Genomic DNA, 20,325 nt, shown 5'->3' with positions numbered 1-20,325 from the left:
TCCGGCTTCGGGCGCGGGTGGCGGCGGCAGGTGGGGCGCGAGGGGGCGGGCCGGGCGCGCGGGGTGGGGGCAGGGGCGGGGGGCGGGCCGGCGGCCGGGGGCGGTCCCGCGCGGCCGCGCTGCGCAGTGACTCCGCAGCGGGCGGAGCGCCGTGGGCCGCGTCCTCCTGAGCTGTGGCGGTGGCGGTGGCGGCGGCGGCAGCGGTAGCCTCAGCTCCTGCTCCCCGTGCCGCCGGCCCCAGCGCTGTCTCCCGGGCCCCCCCGGGCCCCCGGGCCCTCGAGCCCGGTGCGCGCCCTCGCGTCCCGCCGGCCCCCTCCCCCGGCTGGGCCCGGGGGAGGGTGGCGCCGTGAGCGAGCGGGGACCGGGCTCTCCTGCCCCTTCCCTTGCCCCTGGGCCGCCAGGATGGAGGCGGGGTCGGGGCCCCCGGGCGGTCCGGGATCCGAGAGCCCCAACCGGGCGGTGGAGTACCTGCTGGAGCTGAACAACATCATTGAGAGCCAGCAGCAGCTGCTGGAGACCCAGCGGCGGCGCATTGAAGAACTGGAGGGCCAGCTGGACCAGCTCACCCAGGAGAACCGCGACCTGAGGGAGGAGAGCCAGCTGCACCGCGGGGAGCTGCACCGGGACCCCCACGGCGCGCGGGATAGCCCCGGCCGCGAAAGCCAGTACCAGAACCTGCGCGAGACCCAGTTCCACCACCGCGAGCTGCGGGAGAGCCAGTTCCACCAGGCGGCCCGGGACGTGGGCTACCCGAACCGGGACGGCGCCTACCAGAACCGGGAGGCAGTGTATCGGGACAAGGAGCGGGACGCCCCCTACCCGCTCCAGGACACTACCGGCTACCCAGCCCGCGAGCGCGACGTGGCCCAGTGCCACCTGCACCACGAGAACCCAGCCCTGGGTCGCGAGCGTGGCGGGCGGGAGACCGTGCCAGCGCACCCGGGCCGCGAGAAGGAAGCCGGCTATTCAGCTGCGGTGGGCGTGGGGCCCCGGCCACCGCGGGAGCGGGGCCAGCTGAGCCGTGGCGCATCCAGGAGCTCCAGCCCCGGGGCCGGTGGCGGCCACAGCACCAGTACCAGCACCAGCCCGGCCACAACCCTCCAGAGAAAGTAAGGAATGTGTGTTTGTACCCCTCTCCCCCCTACCCCCTTCACCCCGGCTCTTCCCCTCCAGTTCCCTCTCCAACTTGTCCGGCTGATAAAGTAAGAAGCCAGTGCCTGATACCATGTCCTCCTCTCCCGTCCCAGACTGTCAGAGAAGCTCGGTCCTGCTCAAGCAGCCGACACCCCTTCTCCGGCCACCCCAGCCTGGCTTGGCCAGATGAGTGCAGGTGTCTCTTCTTTCTCAAAACCGTGGCCAGTGAGGGCCTACAGCAGTCATCACCCCTCTACTTCTTCACCCCCTAACTGTACCCTTGCCAGAGGATGGCTTTTCATTTATTTCTTTATTTTGGATGTGCTGCTTGGGATTTTTATTACCTGTGACATTGTCACCTCAGAGCCCCAAGGGAAAGAAAGCCCCCGTCTCCCCCCCCCCCCCCACTTTGGGTCTCCTCTGCAGGTCCTGAGTGTAGGCCTGATCTTGTCTCCTCTGGTGGCTTCAGCTCCATCCTTTCCCAGAGAGGCAGGTGGGGACTAGAATGGCTGCTGGAGGCTGAGACATCCCTCTGATGGGAACCGCAGCACATCCTGGCCAGGGGAGCAAAGATGGGGGAGCAAAGATGGAGGCCAGGCCCTTGGCTAGTTCCTCAAAGAGCACCCCCACTCCACCCTCAAGAAAAACACCGCCCAATTAAAGAGCTCCCAGGAAGGGAAGCCTACAGATCTTCTCTCTTGTTGGATCAGTGCCAGTTTCTTTGCTGGTGTCCGTGTGTCTGCCTATTTGGGACACCTTGGGTTGGTGGGACATGGGCTGGGTCCACTTCTTCCATCCAGATACTACTGTGAGCTGGTCAGGATAAATGTCAGGCTAAGAGAGTCAAGGGCATGCAGGCTCACAGGGCTGCCCTAAAGGCCCCCTGATTTCTCTTTTGCTGTATTGGAAAGAACAGCACTGAACTGGGAGTTAGGACACCTGGGTTCCCCTTCCAGCTGTGCTGCAGATTGACTTTGTGACCTTGACTGACTCCCTTCCTCTCTCAGGCCATCAGTTCCCCCCATATCTTGTCTTCCTTGAATGCTCTTTAAGACCCCCCAGCTTAGATTTGATGGTTCTGTGACTAATCCAGCCACACTACCGAGCAAGTCTGAAGTCCTCTAGCGAATGGACAGCCTTCCCCCTCCTCTCACTGCTCAGCTGGTCCTACCATGTGCCACAACCAGTGGAGTGTCTCTTGGAGGCTGGGCTGGGGGTGGGGAAGCCTTCTGCCTCAGGAAATCTGCTGGGAGACAGCTCTCTGCAACTCCCCCGTGGTGAGGCAGCAGGCTGGGGTGCTGGGTTGAGATGGCTGGGCCCCAGGAGCAGCAGCTGCAGCTTGAGGCCTCGGCTGGGCTCCACTGCAGTGCACCCTCAGCTGAGTTTCGGTGTGGACTGCCTCAGAGTAGTCCCGGGGCCAGGGAGATGGGTTCTCCTGTCCAGGCGTGGTTGCTGGGAGCCCATTCCCAGTGGACCGACTGTGTGCAACTTGGGGCCCCACCCTGGAGGAAGGGTCCAGATCAACCAAGCAGAGCTGTTTCAGGAGAGGGCTACGGTGGGTGGGAGCAGGAGACTGGAGCCTGCTGTGGTCCTTGAGCCTGACTGTGGAAGACTTTTCTGGAGTGGTCAGGCCTATGACAGAGGAAAGAGGCTCATTATGTGTGGCTCCAGAGAGCAGAGCCAGGAGCGGTGGGAAATTTGGGGGTAAATCAGGGAGAACTTTCCAACCTGGCTGCCTGGTGATGCAGAGGACTGAGTCAAGAGGTGGGGGTGGGAGCTGGGTGGACTTGTCCGGCAGAGGCCCAGTGGGTGTCGGGAAGAGCTGGAAAAAGCACCATTCCTGAATTGGGTGTAAAGCCCAGTGAAGTGACCTGGGTCTTCCCCAATACCAGGATTTCATTACCCTCAGATTCTCCATCCTGCAGACGTGGATCTCTTGGCTGGCTGGAAGCCCATTTGCTCTTGAGCTCTGTGCTTCTGCCATCCGCACAGGCCTGCCTCTCAGTCTATCCCTCTTTTGTGCACCCTCCAGGCTGTTTGTCGGATTTCTTTGCCTCACATTTCCTACTGGATTAATAAGGGGATTTAGATAGTGCTTTGAATTTCTCCTAGCCACATATTAAATATTTGCACATCAGTTATTGCCTCTTTTGGGCCTCACCACAGGTTCTGGTGAGCATTAGCAACTCCATTTGAGAGATGGGGAAACTGAGGCCCCAAGATGAAAGGCTTTTGCCCAAGGTTACGCTGCTAGTTCCTAATGGAGCTGGGACTAGAACCCACATCCACCTGTGTCTGAGACCTGTCATTTTTCCACTAGAGCTTTCCAACCCACATGAGTCTCCTCGCTTCAGGACCTGGCCAGGTCCCAAACTCGGAGAGGCCAGGCAAGCCTTAGGTATCTATAGGATTGGAGCAGGAGGAGCTGACTCTGGGATGAGTGGCAGAGTCAAGGGGCAGGGGTGTGGGGGAGAAGGCTGTGTCTCCCTCCTTTCTACTCTTCCTCCCAGCCAAGCATCCAGAGGGCTTGTTCATGCAGTAACCATTGCTGCCACCACAGCTGCTGAAGAGACTCCCTTGCCAGGCCTGTTCTGGGTTTGTAAGGAGTGGGTGAGAAGGCTGCTGCTGGAAGCCAGGGCAGGCAAGGTGGGAGTTTAGCGGCAGAGGCTGCAGCACTGGGGGTGGATCGGTAGAGCAGGTACAGGCTAGGCGTTCCTGGTCCCCAGGCTCCCTCTGGTGGAGAAAGAGGGGAGAGATGGGCCTGGGCCCCAGCTGCCTCTTGTTGAGGGCCCCTTATGCCTAGGGACTTATTTAGTCCTCCCAACGACCCTGTGCGTCAGGCACCGCAGTCCACATTTTACAGCCGAAGAAACCGAGGGGCTCAGAGAAGTGAAGCGACACACCAGAGGTCACTGGCCCTAAGACAGACTCTTCATCCTGTGAACTTTCCCTCTACTGCGGTTGCTAGCGGCTGTCATGTCCACCCCCACCCATATCATACCCCCAGGATTCCAACATCCTCCCGCACTGTCTCTTCTGGACGGGTTCCCGGATGCCAGTATGCCTTCTGCTGTGCTCTGGGTGTGGCCTTCTTAGTGCAGCAGAGCACGAGATGAGGCTCAACCTCCTTCTGCCCCCTGGTCTTCTGTATGTGAGGGCTTTGCTTGCTTGTTTGTTTGTTTGTAGCTGCTGGTCTCCACCAGTGTTCAGGTCTTTTTTTCCCTGGAATTGTTCCCCTGAACCCCCAGATGATTAGAGAAGAGTTCTGCTTTCGTTGTTGATCTTGACCTGGCCCCCCTTGCAGTTCTGGCGCCTGGAATGATTTACGGGTGTGCTGGGGGCCACTGCTGAGTTGCTCCACACTGAAGAGAGCGGTATTTCCCACGCTTTGTGCATGGGCCCAGCTCCGGCTCTGCCATAGGCGGTGGTGGGGTGAAGCTGGTTTGGTGGTAACTCTCCACCCACCGCTCCCCCCCACACACACACACCCTCACCCACCCTGCAAGCTGGTCCACATTGGGGGGCAGCAACCAGAATGCCTGGCCTGGTGTTCTTGACAGCCAGGGCAATGCGTGGTCTGCTGCTTGGCTGCTGGCTGTGTCAGTGTTCTCCCTGCAGGGGCTGAGGGCACTGGGAAGGGGGCGGGGAGAGAGTGAGCCCAAGGGAGGGGCCTCGGGGAAGTCTGTCTCCTTTGGGCTCTCAGGTACTTTTCCGGGGGGGGGGATTTCTCCTTCTTCCCAGGAGGGTAAGCCATCTATTTTTCCCCCCACTGTGTTGAGAGCATTATACTTGTGTGGGAGGAAATGATAATGTTGACTTGAATGAGAATTAGAGGAGTCTTGGTTCTCCGTCTAGATCTGGGGCAAGAATGGGGTTGTTGTCATCCACAAACATTTCTTGGCTGCGTGCACAGAGCAGGAGGGGCCACCAGGCTGAGCAAACACCATGCTCTCTGCGCTTGAGGAGCCCCCTCCTCCTTGCCGGAGCTGCAGGGCTCCAGGCTCAGCCCACCATCGTGACAGTGCTCTGGACAAAACAAGTGGCAAGGGTGGTGGAGTGTGGAAGTTCTCAGAGGAAGGATCAGGGTAGGCCAGGCCACTGGTTGGGGACCCTGCTCAAGGGCTTCAAAGAGAGTGGGTGTCTCCTGGGGTCCAATGGGGGCCTAGGTGGGAGGAAGACTGGACTGAGGCTTACCCTCTGCTACTCTTTCATCTCACCCACCCCTGCCTACTGTGGCCTCTGAATCTGCTGAGAGGATAGTAAAGGCCTGGAGCACGGAGAAGAGGCCACACATGTGCTGAGTGAGTCTCAGCCTTCTGTGTGCCAGGCACCACCCTCTGTGGCTTTATGTAATAATAGCTAACATTTTTTTTTTTACTGAATTTACTGTGTGCCAAGCACTATTTGTTCTGAGTGCTTTCCATGTATTAATTCATTCAATCTCCACATGAATCTTTTGATGTAGATATTGTTATTAAATCCATTTTACAGATGAGGCAACTGAGGCCCGGGAAGGTTGGTTAACTTACCCAAGGTCACTCAATAATAAGCAGGAGAATTGAGAAGGAGCTAGAAGGAGCACAAGTAGCCAGGCTCCAGAGTCCATCTGCAGCGTTCTTACCCACCATGCAGTACTACTGCCTCTTATCTCATTTGCAGAGTCCCTGCCAGGTGGGTGTTAGTATTATCTTCATTTTTCAGACAGGGAAACAAGGATCAGAGAGGTGCAGTGACCTGCCTGAGGTTACACAACTGCATGGGGCCCAGAACTGTCGGGCTTGAGACTGTGGTACACCACTGCCTCCCGCAGGCAGGGTGTAAAGACATTAGAGACACTCCAGGCATGGCTCCGGGCTTCCCCCAGCAGAGCTCCCAAGACCACTGCTCCAGTCAGGGTCCGTCTCCTGACTGCTTCCTGAAGTTTTGTCATAGTCTTCTCTAACAGATGCCTCTCCTGCTCTTGTTCCATCAAGCCTCTGACGAGATGCAGCCTGGCCAAGCTTTCTGCAGGGCTCCAGTGGTTCCACTCTGTCTTTGGCCTGCAGGAGAACGTTCAGACTCCTCCATCTGCCATGCATAGTCCTCTTAGCATCGGCACCTGACTTCCCTTTCTCCCCTCATCTTTTGACAGTCCACTTCCCACAGACCGTGCCCCAGCCAGAAGGGCCTGTGCACCCCAGTGTTAGCCCACTCAGCCTTCTGATAGCCTCGGGGTCTTTGCTGATGCTGGTTCCTCCTCCTGGGCTGCTCCATATAGTTCCCACGCTGAGCTGAGCTGTCATCTCTCCTGTGTATATTTGCTGGTCTACCCCTGGCCCTTGAAATGAGCACTTTCTCTCTTTTTAAGTTTCTTTTCTTTCCTTTATTTTTTTGAGAGATAGAGAGCAAGCAGGGGAGGGGCAGAGAGAGGGAGACAGAATCCCAGGCAGGCTCCGTGCCATCAGCATGGAGCCTGATGTGGGGCTCGAACCCACAAACTATGAGGTCATAACCTGAGCCATAGTCAACGGTCGGTGGCTTAACCAACTGAGCCACCCAGGCGCCCCTCTCTCTTTTCATACCTTTATGGTTATTTGTTTACATCTTGTATCCTCTCTACTAGATTGAGAGCCCCTACAGATTGACATTTAAGTGACATGTATCAAAAGCATGTTGTGTTGGTCCCTATGGTAGGTGCTCTGGGCATGAGTGACAGAGCCAGCAGCTTGGAAACACACAGCACAGCACATAGTAGCTGCTCAGTAAATGTTGAATAAACAAATGAATGTCAGATTAAGCCTTGGTGCACTAATGGCTAGAGGTGCCTAAGTTTTTCTTCATTCTAGGGCCCCCCATAGAGAGATGACTCCACTTCAGAATTCTGTTGGCTCCTGCCTTGCTTTCTCCTCATGCTCCCAGGAATTGTTTGGCCTCTACTCTGGGCTTTTCACACTTACCAGCCTTCCAGTTTGTGGGATATCAGGGTAGCAGAATCAGAGGAAACTTTGGAGACATTTAGGCCTGTCTATTCATCATTACCTCTCCCTCCCATGCTATGGCCATATCATACCGTGGTCTTGACCCTCAGTGCAAGATCTTCTGTTCTGAAAGGAGCAAAGAGACATGCGTAGGACTCGTATGCAGCCTGCCCAGTTTAGTGGAAAGCTACTTATTTATCCAACAAGTCTCTGTTGGGGCTCAGACCCTGGGCCGGGTGTGGTGTCTCAATGTCATAAGACACAGCCCCTTTGGCTCACTCCCTGGCTGTATTCCCTGGCAGAATGATAAACACGGGTCATGGGGAGAACGATAAATAAATGACTTATTTCCACTTTTGAGGTAACTCATTTAGGGCAAGGTAATTTGCTAGTTACTCTAACTTTCTCATGGAAGTTATTTGATCTCTCTCCAGGCATCCATGTTGAAAGCATTTATGTAGGGAAGCCTGTTATCAAGCACTTAAGAGCTGAAGCTCTTTGGGGCCTCTGTATTCACGGAAAGTGCAGTGCCGTGGAAGGGGGACTCTCTGTGACTCTAAGCAAGTCACTTAACTTTCAGAGCCTCGGTTTTCTCAAGTTGCAAATGGGGATAAAACTATATTTTCTGATATATAAGATTCAGATTCATGTTGCACCCCACCTCCCCAATGTATCAAAAATTTTCCTGTCTACCTAACACAGTAGTCAAGGAAGGTTCTGGTCAGGATGGAAAGCTGAGAGACAAGGATGGAAAATAGTCTGTGGGGTTGCCCTGCCCCCTAGAGGTGGAGTGTAGCAAACCAAACAAGTCAGCCAAGATCCACACATCACATCCTTTTCAAAACAAAGATAACAAGCCAGAGCTACGTGGGCTGATCAGGATGATTCCTCTAACATTTTAAGAAGGAAAGTTTGTTTTTATATTATCACAATTTAATCACAATTATCACCTGATATGTGCCACTTCTCCAGTATCAATGCCTGTCTTTTTAGCTATGTGATTTTTATACCCTTTTAAAGGGATAATATGACTATATATCTGGGCCTTGTGATTTCCTACTGGAATCCAGGATGCTGTATTTGCCTTTATAAAACCAATTATTTTCCTCTATATAACCACTTTAGAATTATTGTCATCATATCTGTGATTAAAAGTACCTACATGTTCCTTCCCTAAAATTCCCTTGTAAAACTGGGAGGCACTTGTACATCTGATATGCTGGCCAGTTCATAAATAACCCATATTCTCATGATTGTTGTAAAAATTGAGTAAGATGACATATGTGAAGTATTCAGCACATAGTGTATGTTTAGTTGGTGATAGGCATTGTTATTATTTTTAAAAGTTTTTTAATGTTTTTTTTTTTTTAATTTTTTTTTTCAACGTTTATTTATTTTTGGGACAGAGAGAGACAGAGCATGAACGGGGGAGGGGCAGAGAGAGAGGGAGACACAGAATCGGAAGCAGGCTCCAGGCTCCGAGCCATCAGCCCAGAGCCCGACGCGGGGCTCGAACTCACGGACCGCGAGATCGTGACCTGGCTGAAGTCGGACGCTTAACCGACTGCGCCACCCAGGCGCCCCATTTTTAATGTTTATTTTTGAGAGTGAGCACAAGTGGGGGAGGGGCAGAGAGAGAGAGAGAGAGAGAGAGAGAGGGAGACACAGAATCCGAAGCAGGCTCCAGGCTCTGAGCTGTCAGCACAGAGCCTGACACAGGGCTCGAACTCATGAACCGTGAGATCATGACCTGAGCCAAAGTCAGAAGCTTAACCGACTGAGCCACCCAGGTGCCCTAAGGCATTGTTATTATTAATAATTTTGCAAAACTCTGTGTGGGGGAGGAGCCAGAGGGACAGGCCGTGTGGGAGCTCACCACACTTCTGAAAGAGAGGTCAGTCCAGTGAATATTGTGTGCCTAGGACGTGCCATTCCTTGTACTGCTGCAGGCAGGGAGTTCTGTGATTAATGTTATACAGTTCCTGGCTTCAGGGCATTCACAGTTGGGCAGAGAAGATGAATGTGATGCGGTTTCCTGTGTGCTGTGCCGGGGGGGGGGGGGGCACAGGGCTCTGTGGGTGCCCAAAGGAGGGACATCTACCTAGACTGTCGGGGAGAGCTTCCTGGAGGAGGTGTTGCCTGAGCTGAGGCCTGGAGGATGAGTAGGAGTTAGTACGGTGAAGCAGGACAGTGTGTGGCTTGGCAGAAATGGAGAACAAAAGGGAGACTAAGGCAGAGGGGCCAGCATGAGTGAATGAACAGAGGCATGGAACCAGCAGGGTGTGTTGGGGGGCAGAGCACTTTTATTAGGTCAGTACAAACTAAAGCACAAACTGAGGCAGGAAAGGTCTGGAGAAGAGTCTGAAGAGTCAGCCATCCCAGATCAGGAGGACACTTGACTAGCAGGATAAGGAGCTTTATTATGTTGGGAATTGGGAGCCAAGATTGGGTTTTAGGTTGGGGCAAGAGGTCCTTATTGTAGAGAATGGGGAGATGTGTTGAGAGGCATGTTTTGGAGAAATCCCACTAGTGGACAGTTTGGAAGACAGATTGGAGGGCACCCAGTGAGAAGGCGAGTGTGACAGTCTAGATGAGAGATGATAAGGCCTGAGCTTGGGTAGTGGGGAGTAGAGATACTCTGTTGGAGGAGAGTGACAACACATTGACAAGTGCTGTGACAGAGGGGCATGCAGCCTACTGTGGGGACACAGAGGAGCGGCAGCCATTCATGATGAGCAGGATTTTAATAATACCAGCATAAAAGCCAAGAAACTTCAAGCTAGAAGGGTCCTTAAAAATCATCCAGCTCAAGCTGTTCATTTTACAGATGAGAAGACTGAGGCCCAGAGAGAAAGGGCTTGTATGAGGCTGCTCAGTGTATGAGCAGAACAGCTCTGACTAGAAAAGTCACTATAGGGGCGCCTGGGTGGCTCAGTTGGTTAAGCGTCTGACTTTGGCTCAGGTTGTGATGTTGTGGTTCATGGGTTTGAGCCCTGTGACAGGCTCTGTACTGACAGTCAGAGCCTGGAGTCTGCTTCAGATTCTGTGTCTCCCTCTCTCTCTGCCCCTCCCCTGCTGATGCTCTGTCTCTCTCTCAACAATAAATAAGCATTAAAAAAATGTTTTTTTAAAAGAAAAGTCACTCTACTGTTAATGCCAGTGTTTAAAGTACTGTTCCTTAGATGTGCTATTTTATGCTTTAAAAGCCTGTGAAGATTATAGGGATCATTATCTTTGGGTCCTGCTGATGAGAAAACTGGAGCTCGAGGAGGCTTGGAGACTTGCTGGGGAGGAAGCCGTGAAGAGGAGGGATCACCTAAATAAAGGATCTCTTGCTTTGATGGCAGACAGACCCTCTGCTCTGTCTAGTTCAGCTCCTCAGAAATCAGATCTCCTAGATTCATAGCTGGGGAGTAGACCCAGATTTCACTTTCTCCACCCAGGCCCACCATTTTTTCTGCTGCTTTTTACCCTAGGAGTCCTCATTTAATGTAACTGAGGGAGCTCACAGGCAGTTTTTGCCCTGTCATCCCCCCTTTTTCTATTTTTGTGGAAGAGGGCGGGCTTGTGTCTGTCATCACTTGTGTGCCCATCGCCTTGGGCAGAGTGTCTCCAGCCTAGATGCCTTTGTTATGAGTCCCCATGGTATGATACACAAAGAAGGAGCTTTGGAGACAGACAGACCTAACTTTGTTTTTGTTTTGTTTTGTTCTGAGTATAGTGACACACAATGTTACATTAGTTTCAGGTGTACAATATAGTGACTTTGCAAGTTTATACATTATGATATGCTCACCACAAGCATAGCTATAGTCATACAAACCTAAGTTTGAATCTAGGCTGTGCCCCAACCCACTGGATGACCTCAGCTATGTCACTTACCTTCTCGTCTTTGGTTTCCTTATCTGGAAAATGGGATGACAATGCCCATCTCTCAGGATTAACCAAGAACGTTTGAATGGCATTCCCTGATACTTGTAGGTGCTTAATAGTCATTTGCAGGGGAAGAAAATCAATGAAATAACCCAAGATTGTGCCATAGCACATACCTCATTTCATAATTATGGTATTACCTGAAATTCTTTAGTTTTTATGGGAAATAACTCATCCAAATATCTGAATAGTTCATCCTGAATAAGACAACTTAAAGTTTAAAAAACAAAACAAAACAAAACCAGTCATCTCCTTCTCCTGCTTGGAATCTCCCATAGACAATGATTTGAAGAATTCAGTGCTCAGCAAAGATTTGCTTCCCCTGAAAACGGGTGTATTTCCTCCTTCCTAATATGAGGTTGCCATGACTCATTGTATCTCGCTTTCTTCCTCGGCTACCAGTTAATTTGAAGTACAGCTTTAGCATCTCTGTTGATCTCTTTTTCTGAGCTCTCGTTTTCTAGTTCAATTTTTATTCTTTCTTTATCTGTGTTATTGGAGTAAGCCACCTCAAATCCTTTGTGACTCAGGCAGGTATAAATAACTAACGGGTGTAAATAGTTGAATGAATGGAGAGCTGGAGAGGCTGGACAGGCAATGGTGGGACTTGAAGGAGACCAGAGGGCGGTGCAGGCTGGGGCAGCTGAGAAGGCATCTGCATAGATGACTGTGGTGCCATGAGGAGTTGAGGCATTAGTTAGGGGGAGTCAGCCCTTTACTCGCCTGTCTTGTTCCTGCTCTAAAAAGAAGCATGGAGGGGCACCTGGGTGGCTCAGTGGTTGAGCATCTGACTTTGGCTCAGGTCATGATCTCGAGGTTCATGAGCTTGAGCCCCACATCGAGCTCTCTGCTTTTGACAGGGAGCCTTTTAAATCCTCTGTACCCCACCCCTCTCTGCCCCTCCTCTGCTCGTTCTCTCTCTCTCTCAAAATAAATAAATAAACTTAAAAAAATTATAAAAGGAAGTATGGAGAACAGGACCTCACACCACGTGGAATCATCAAGCTCCCTCTTTTGTATGTAGCATGTGGGCGACCAAGGTCCAGAGAAAGAGGAGGGACTTGTTTTTAAAATTAAATTAAAGCAGTACATATGCATAGTTTTAAAAAGGCAAGTAGTACACAAAGACACATGTAAAAAGCCTGTTGCCCCCTTCCCAGTCCCCAGAGGTGGCTGCTTTTACCATTTAGGTTTTCTGGCAGTGACTTCATATCTCTAAATAGCATGCATCATTTCTTCATTTATCAACTTTGAACATTATCCACTGACTTCTCTCTACTATGACAAGTGAGGATTTAGCTTATTTACAACACCTGACTCTTTCTCTCCTCTTCTCAAATTTGTAATTTTTATCAAGTACTATTTTAAACTATGGTTTCTTATTCCATCCATTTTCTACAGTATCTTTCTTTTTTTTTAATGTTTATTTTTGAGAGAGAGAGAGAGGGAGACAGAGGATCCGAAGCAGGCTCTGTGCTGACACCAGAGATCCCGATGTGGGGCTTGAACTCATGAATCAAACCCGTGACATCATGACCTGAGCTGAAGTCAGGCACTTAACTGACTGAGCCACCCAGGTGCCCCTCCACAGTATCTCTCGACCACTTGGTTTGTAAGACATAGTTATTAGGGCCCCATCCTTCCTTCCATCTCTCCTCCACCCTTGTAGCTCCTGCTTTGTGTGTTCCATACTTTTGTCAGCAAGCTTGATTGCATTTATATTCTGTTCTGTGACAATAATTAGGTCTTCAGTGCTGTATCAAGACAAATTGATTTTAAAAGCTGACCACATTGGGGCGCCTGGGTGGCTCAGTCAGTTAACTGTCCGACTTCGGCTCATGTCACGATCTCATGGTTTGTGAGTTCGACCCCACGTCCAGCTGCTGACAGCTCAGAGCCTAGAGCCTGCTTTGGATTCTGTGTCTCCCTCTCTCTGCCCTTCCCCCACTTGTGTGCTCTCTCTCTCTCTCTCTCTCTCTCTCTCTCTCTGTCTCTCTCTCTCAAAAATAAACATTAGAAAATTTTTTTTAAAATTTGACCACCAATATACTCTATTTATGGGATTATGATTATGTCAATATTATTCATTGCAGGGCCAAATAGTGTACTATAATTGCACCTCAGTTCCCAAGGTCCGTTGTCACAACCTCTGTACTCCCAGGAAGATGTTCCTAGCATCCAGATCGAATGAATTTTCCTTTCTTCTGCTCTACGACATTGTTCAAAATCATGCCACTTTTTACTTTGTTTTATATTTGATACCAGGACTTCCTTTCTACCTTGTTTGTTTGTTTGCTTCCTTGCTTATTTAGTTACTGTTTTGTGGAGTTCCTTGCACCTGCAGAATAATCACAGCACTTCTTCTGGGGACAATCTCCTTGGAGATTTCTAGAAGAAGGATTTTTTTTTTAAACTTCACACCAAAACATAATATGCATACAAAAAAGTGCTCACATCGCAAATGAATAGCTTGGTCAATTTTTACAAGCCAAACACACCTATGTAACCAGCACTCAGTTTTCCAGTCACCGACCCCCCGGTAAAAATGTGATGCATTTTGTCTTTTGTTACATAATTTTTTTGATAGTCTCCTCCCCTTCATTTTCTCTGTTTCCTCTTGCTGGAATGTCATTTAGTTGGATGTTGAGCTTCCCAGATTGATCCTCTGGGCTGCTGCTCTTTTCTCTCATACTTTCTATTTTAGTAGTTTATAAAGGAGTTAGTAGAAAGTCTGGTTGAGATGTTTGTATATCCACACTGGCTTGTCCACTTGCTGGCTTTCTTTCAGATGAGCCTCCAGGGAGCTGACTGTTATAATGGGTGCCCCCTAAATGCCAGGATGAAAAGCACTTGAAAAGCACTTTATTCCAGGGACACCAACATGCTACTTGGATGCCCTAATTCATCCCAGATAGTTTAATTCCTTTAGCCCTGAGCTCTCTGATATTTTGCCTAGGGGTGAATGCCAGGCAGCTTGTATTCTAGATTTGAGGGGTTAGTGAAGCAGGGGAGGATTTCATGTACTTACCCTTGGTTTATTCCCCTGTCTTCAGATCCTGAGCATTCCTACCCTTTCCTCATACCTACCATCTCCAAGTCTGGAGTCTTTCTGGGTCTCTGCTGGCCCAATTGGTTCCCACCCCGGACTGCAACCCCCTGAGTGGTGCCCCTGGCTCTCCTTCCAACTGTGCACACTCTTCTTTTTGTTTTTTGCTTCCAGAAATTTGTCGAAATCTCTCATCCATTGATCTCACTCTCTTCCATCCTCTTCACTGTTACAATTTCCTACCTTCTTTGATTTTTCACATTCGTTTTAGTGGGGTCCTGGGAGAGAGAGAGGAGATAAACATTTATGCTCCTGAGGCCCAAATGAAGCTAAAGATACTTTTAAAAGTGGTTGTTTTGCTTTCTCACTCTGCACTGAGACTGGAAATTATTAGGAACCCCCCAAATACCTAACCGTGGAGGGCCTCATTTCAGCATGTGTTACCTCTGGCTCCATGTGCATTCATGAGCATTTTTCTCAACCTCTGGTGCAGTCAAGAGAGCCCCCAGCAAACTGAAGACCTGGGTTCTGACTCCTGCTCTGCCACGGCCTCCATCTGTACCCCCCAACCCGGGCCAGCCCCTCTACTTCTCTTGGTACCCTCACTGTGACCTGAGAGGGTCCTGGGTCTGCTGTGAGCTGTGCTGTGGCAGCATTGGGTGGGTGCCTGGCATGCAGCCCAACGTCCTGGTCCTTTGCTTAGGCCGTGGGAGCAGGTAGACCAGAGATGGGCCCCCTGGTGCACAGGAGGGGCTTCAGGCTGAGCTGAGGCCTCTACAACAACAAGCTTCTCTAAGCTGCACCCCCTTCCACCCACTCTCCTTCCAATCATGGCTGAACCTCCATCCCTCTGCCTCCAGCAGAGGGAGGCAGGAAGGGAGGGCTGGAGAGAGCCAGTTCCATTTTCCTTTTCTCCCTCTCTATTCCTTCCTTTTTTTTTTTTTTTTTTTTTTTTTTGTCATAATGCTGAGCTGATCTGGGCTGCAACACCTGTGCCTAATCCCACCTTCCCTTTTCTTTTTTCTCCCCCCCCTGACCTTAAATGATTGTTTCTTCCAGAAGTACTCTCTGAGTTCTCATGGTGTGTCGGGGGTGTTGGGCTGCACTGTGTGGAGGGGAGATTGGAGCCAGGTGAGGGAGAGAGGCCAAGCTCACAGTCTGGTATGGGAGATGAAGTGCCGCTTAGCTCTGGCATGACAGAAGGAAGCCACAGCTGTAGCAGTTAAAAGCCTTGGTTTCAGAGTCAGACAAACCCAGACTTGAATCTCAGCTTCCCTGCTTATTACCTGCGTAACTCTAGGCAAATCTCATTGCTACCCTGATCCAGAGTTTTCACATCTATACAATGGGAAGAATAATCACTATCTTGCCCAACTGTTGAGAATATAACACAAGCCCTGAACCATTGTAGGTGCTTAATCAATAGTCACTTTATTCTTTTTGGATTATTAGAAGGCAGAATATGCTATGGACCAAAATAAAGCCTGCTTGACAGAAAGGAGCATGAAGTTGGGGAAGGCAGTATTTGACCTAATCACTCCTAGGGCTGAGCTCCCCAAAGGCTCCTCAGAAATTATAGGGCAATACACTGTTGCCTGGTATTCAAGGCTCTTTGTTGTAGTCTCTGCCTATCTTCTATTTGAAATAAAAATGTGAAGTGGTACTTGTCTCATTATTTCCTGAAAAAGAAATTCAAAACATTAAAAGCAAAATATTTCCTTTGAAGTATGCAGCAATCTTCATTATTATTATCATCATCCTTATCATCCCAGAACTTGTTCAATGAATAGTGGTGATCAAGGACCATGGGAAGAGTAATCACCAGCAAAGGGATAAGCATCAACCAAAATTACCATGGCCTTCATTTTGCATCCGTGCCACCATCTTGGCCTTCGATGTGGCTCTATTGCTGAAGGTGGTTTCATTATCCAACAAGCTTTCTGATTTGTCTGGTGGTTCATCTGGTTGTTCTCTTTCATTAACCTTTATAAGATTTTTTTGCACATCACCATCATCTCATCCTCCTGACTTCTCTACCTGCCTATTTGTCATTTCTAGATCTGATTCTTGTTTCAGATGGATCCCTTCGGAAAGAGTCTTCTCCAGATGAATAATCTTTCAAAAGGTTTTGACTTTCACTTTTCACATTGTCATGATTTAGATGCTCTTGGACTTGGGAGGTATCTTTGCCTCTCCCCCAAGTGCTTTTCCATTCCCTAGCCATCAAAAGTAAGTCTTTACACCACTTGTGGTCTGGGAAAGCTCTTGCATGCTCCTTTTGGTCAGGCTGTGGCTCCATTCACCTTTCTAGCCACTTTCTTCCCTTCCTGGCCAGTAATCAAGTTGTATTCAACTGTCTATGGTTCCCTAAGCACAGTGGACTTCTTTGTGCCTCCATGCCTGTATTCTGGCTATTTTATCAGCCAAGAATGCCTTTTTACCCCTAAGTAGCAGATATCTACCTAACGGTAGAAGAACATCTTCTATGTACCTCACACTGTTCTAGGTACTTAGAAACAGTGAACAAAACAGACAGAATCTCTGCCTTGTGTAGCTGATATTCTAGTGTTTGTATGTTGGAGGGGGTGGGGGCAGAAAAGAAACAAGAAGATATGAGTATGTCACGTAGTAGTAAGTGCTGTGGAGAAAAATAAAGCTGGGCAGGGGCATCAGGAGTATAGAAGGCCTCGTCAACTCCACCATAACCAATATTTGCACAACTATTATTAAGCAGCTTTTCCTCATTTAAGAATGTTCCAATTTTATTACATATTTTTTACAATCATAATCCTTCCAACAGCTTTATCAGGTTAACGCTATTAATACCTCCATTATATTGATGAACAAACTGAGCCTCAGAGATGCAAATCACATAGTTAGAAGGGGCAGGGCTGCGATTGAAACCTAGGCCTGTCTTCTCCAAGGCCTGTGCTCATAACCATTAGGCCATCCTGTTCCCAGAAAGCCTCACCACAACTCTCTGAAGTTGGAATTATTATACATATTTTATAGTTGGGAAAACTGACGTTCAGAGAAGGGAATGGACTCATTCATGGTTGCACAGCTGATAAATGGATTTGAACCCAGGTCCATCCACCTCTCAGTGTTAGACCTTTCTATAAACCCTGAGGCTTAGGTATGGACTTGCCTTGCTCTACTTTTGTAGGGCCCAGGCAAGGTACCAGTTGACACCCTTGGCCTGTCCCCATTCTGTATGAACCTGTGGTTTGTATAGAACCTTGAGATGTGTATGGACACTCCAGGCCACATCAAAGCCCTCCCTACTCCCAGATTCCCCTTGGCTACCTGTTGGGCCTAGCTGGTGGACCTTGATAATAAGACCACACAATTTTCGCAAATAAGCTCAAGAGACATAGGCAGGGAATGCCAGGGTCCTGGGTACCTGGAGTGCAGTCTAGAAGAAAGAGGGCCAAAGATCCTGATGGTCCCATTCCCTTGGCCTCTCAGATCCTTTACCTCATGGATAGGGGTTTCTAAAGTTTGGGGCCCAGTGTAGGGGCCTCTGTTTCCCAGGATGGCCTATGGTATTGCTATTTGTAATAAGCTAGACTCCAATATCTTCCTCCTTTGGCTTCCCAAGCTAGGTCCTACTTTTGCAGCGAGAGGGGTTCGTATTCCATAGGCCTGGGTCTTCAAGGTCTCTGGACAGTGAAGAATGGAGCTTTCCCACCAAGCACTGTGGCACCTGCACACAGACTCTTAGGTCCCCCCTCACAGTATTTTGTTCATAGCACTCTCAGGACATTGGCCTTCACGTCTCAGGACCTTTTTAAAAATTAGACATTTAATGCATTCTTCCATTAGAAAATGTAGAAAAACTTGGAAAAGTAGAGGAGGAAAACATTACGCATAATTATAGCACACAAAGGCAGCCACTGCATGCAAACAGTTGGTGTGTTTCCCTTGTTCTTTTCATTCTTTTCATACAGTTGAAATGATACAGCACATAAAATTTTTTCTTTCTTTTCATTGAGCATTTCCCCATGTAATTGCATATTCTTCATAAGCATTTTTTTTTCATGGCAACTGATATACCATAATGTACTTAACCATCCCATGAATGCAGGGCATGGAAGCTGGGCCCATTTGTCCACGGTTTTAAATCATGCTGTAGTGGGCATCCTTGCACATCTAGCTTTTAGGGAACTGGCCTTGTATAGGAACAATTGTCTTCGGCTTATTTCCCTTTCTAGATGGTCCCTCTGGCTGGGTCTGATTCATTTTGGAAGTCATTCATTTATTCATTCATTCTATCACCACATATTTGCTCTGTGCCTCTGTGGACCAGACCCTGGGAACTGGGGGGTACAGGCATGACTGAGTGACAGCCCCAGACCACCAGGAGCTCCTGATCTGCAGGGAGAGTCAGGAAATGGACACTTTCAGAACAGTTTGATCAGGGCTGTGATGGAGGCAAGAAAAGGACAGTGCAGGGGAACAGAGGAGGGCCTCCTCATCCAGCCTAGAGACATTAAGATAAGCTTTCTGGAGGAGGTCTTGCCTAAATGAGTCACAGAAGATGAATAGGAGTTAGCTGCAATAAGAAGAGGAACTTCCTGTTATACATAATGAATTGAATAAACTTATTTATCTCTGACACTTCCCCAAATCCAACCAAAATATGAGTAAAGAAACAAAAAAGGTAGGGGCACCTGGGTGGTTCAGTCAGTTGAACATCCAACTTCAGCTCAGGTCATGATCTCATGGTTCGTGAGTTCAAGCCCCCATCAGGCTTGCTGCTGTCAGTGCAGAGCCCACTTCGGATCCTCTGTCCGCCCCCACCCCTACCCCTCCCCTGTTCACGCTCTCTCTCTCAAAAATAAATAATTTTTAAAAAAGAAAAATAACTAAAAAAGGTAGAAACACACAGGGTCTGGGATGCTGACCAGAAGTAAACTGGTCTACCCAGAGAGCCCCAGAAATGCTTAGGATTTGGAGGGGCTATGAACTGCAGCAGACAGGGTGAGGTGTGGAATTCAAAACAGGGAGAATATTGGAAGTCTGTTAACAGACACTCTTGGCCCCTCCCTGGCCCCATCTAGTGAGGGCCCCACCCCCACCCCTCCAGCCCCATCCCTGCACATAGGGGTTGATTTTTTGGAGAAATTGAAGTTAAGAGGCCCTGGGCTTGGGAATACCAGGTACAATGAAGGGTGGGGTGAAACAGGCTTACAAGCATCCTAAAACAGTGGGATCCCAACCTCTTCCACTCCCCTACTTCCAGGACACCGAAATCAGGAGCATACAAGAGGGTAAAGTAATCTTCTCTGAGGAAACTGAAAGTCCCTAGAAAAGGGCCTCCAAAAGTTAACATGTGGGAGTCTTCCAACAAAAGAACAGGCTTCAGCCCAGCAACTGTAGTGAAGCCCACCACCTGACAAGCTCCATCTATCCACAGAGCTTCCTATCAGCTTGTTAGTGTCATGGGAACCAGTCACCAAGGATCACCAGCCAAGGACACTTAAGATAGGTACATTTCATTTTATGTAAATTAAACCTCAGTACAACTGACATTTAACCTCCCCCCCCTCCCTGCCTGCCCTTGACTAGCAAGCCTTAGGTAGCCAGAGATGATCAGATAGTACAAGTCTGTTTGAAGAAGAACATCAACCTATAAGAGTGACCAAAAAAGCAAGCAAGAAAACAAAAAACAAAGGCACTTGGAGGGAACAGAGGTCACAAAGGGAGGAGAAGAAACCTGGGAAGTTAAAGATAGAGTCAAAATAAAGATTTCCACAGAAGGATTAGAAAATAAATGGTGAGGAAATATCCTAGGAAGCAGAATAACAAGACAAAGAAATAGACAACAGAAGAGAAAAGATGAGAAAATTGGAGGATCAATTGGGGAACTCCAGCATCCGACATTAGGAGTTCCAGAAATAGAGAATGGAGGAAACAGCAGGAAGAAAGTGATCAAAGCCATAATACAAAGTGATCAAAGCCAAGAACATGTCCCAGAACTGAAGGAATGAAAATCCTACTGAGTAACCAGCAAAATAAATGTTAAAATGACCACAGCAAGGTATGCCTGTGGAATTTTAGAATACCAGGCATTAAAGAGAAGATCCTGAAAAGTTCCAGATAAAAAATATGACACACAAAGAATCAAGAAAAAGAATGGCATTGGCTTTCTCAGCAGCAACACTGGAGAGCTAAGAGACCATGGAGCAGTGTTCTCAAAAATCTGAACGAACATAATTTCCAACCTAGAAGTCTATACTTGGTTGAACTATC

At 49.1% G+C, this 20,325-nt stretch overlaps 1 protein-coding gene across 3 annotated transcripts in view; it reads left to right on the top strand.

Annotated features, from left to right (window-relative positions):
• Nucleotides 1–230: 230 nt before the first annotated feature.
• The window catches only part of IQSEC2 (IQ motif and Sec7 domain ArfGEF 2), a 78,336-nt gene continuing 58,241 nt past the window's right edge, over nt 231–20,325 (top strand). For all 3 annotated transcript variants that reach the window (XM_047844521.1, XM_047844520.1, XM_047844522.1), the window contains exon 1: nt 231–1,109. In XM_047844521.1, coding sequence (XP_047700477.1) covers nt 403–1,109 — 707 coding nt within the window. In that variant the 5' untranslated portion in view covers nt 231–402. The remainder of the gene's footprint in view (nt 1,110–20,325) is intronic.

The sequence above is a fragment of the Prionailurus viverrinus genome, chromosome X (genome assembly GCF_022837055.1).
Source record: "Prionailurus viverrinus isolate Anna chromosome X, UM_Priviv_1.0, whole genome shotgun sequence".
In the NCBI taxonomy this organism is placed as follows: domain Eukaryota; kingdom Metazoa; phylum Chordata; class Mammalia; order Carnivora; family Felidae; genus Prionailurus; species Prionailurus viverrinus.
The sequence above is the reverse complement of the archived record's forward strand: the minus strand, read 5'-3'. Positions and strand labels throughout refer to the sequence as shown.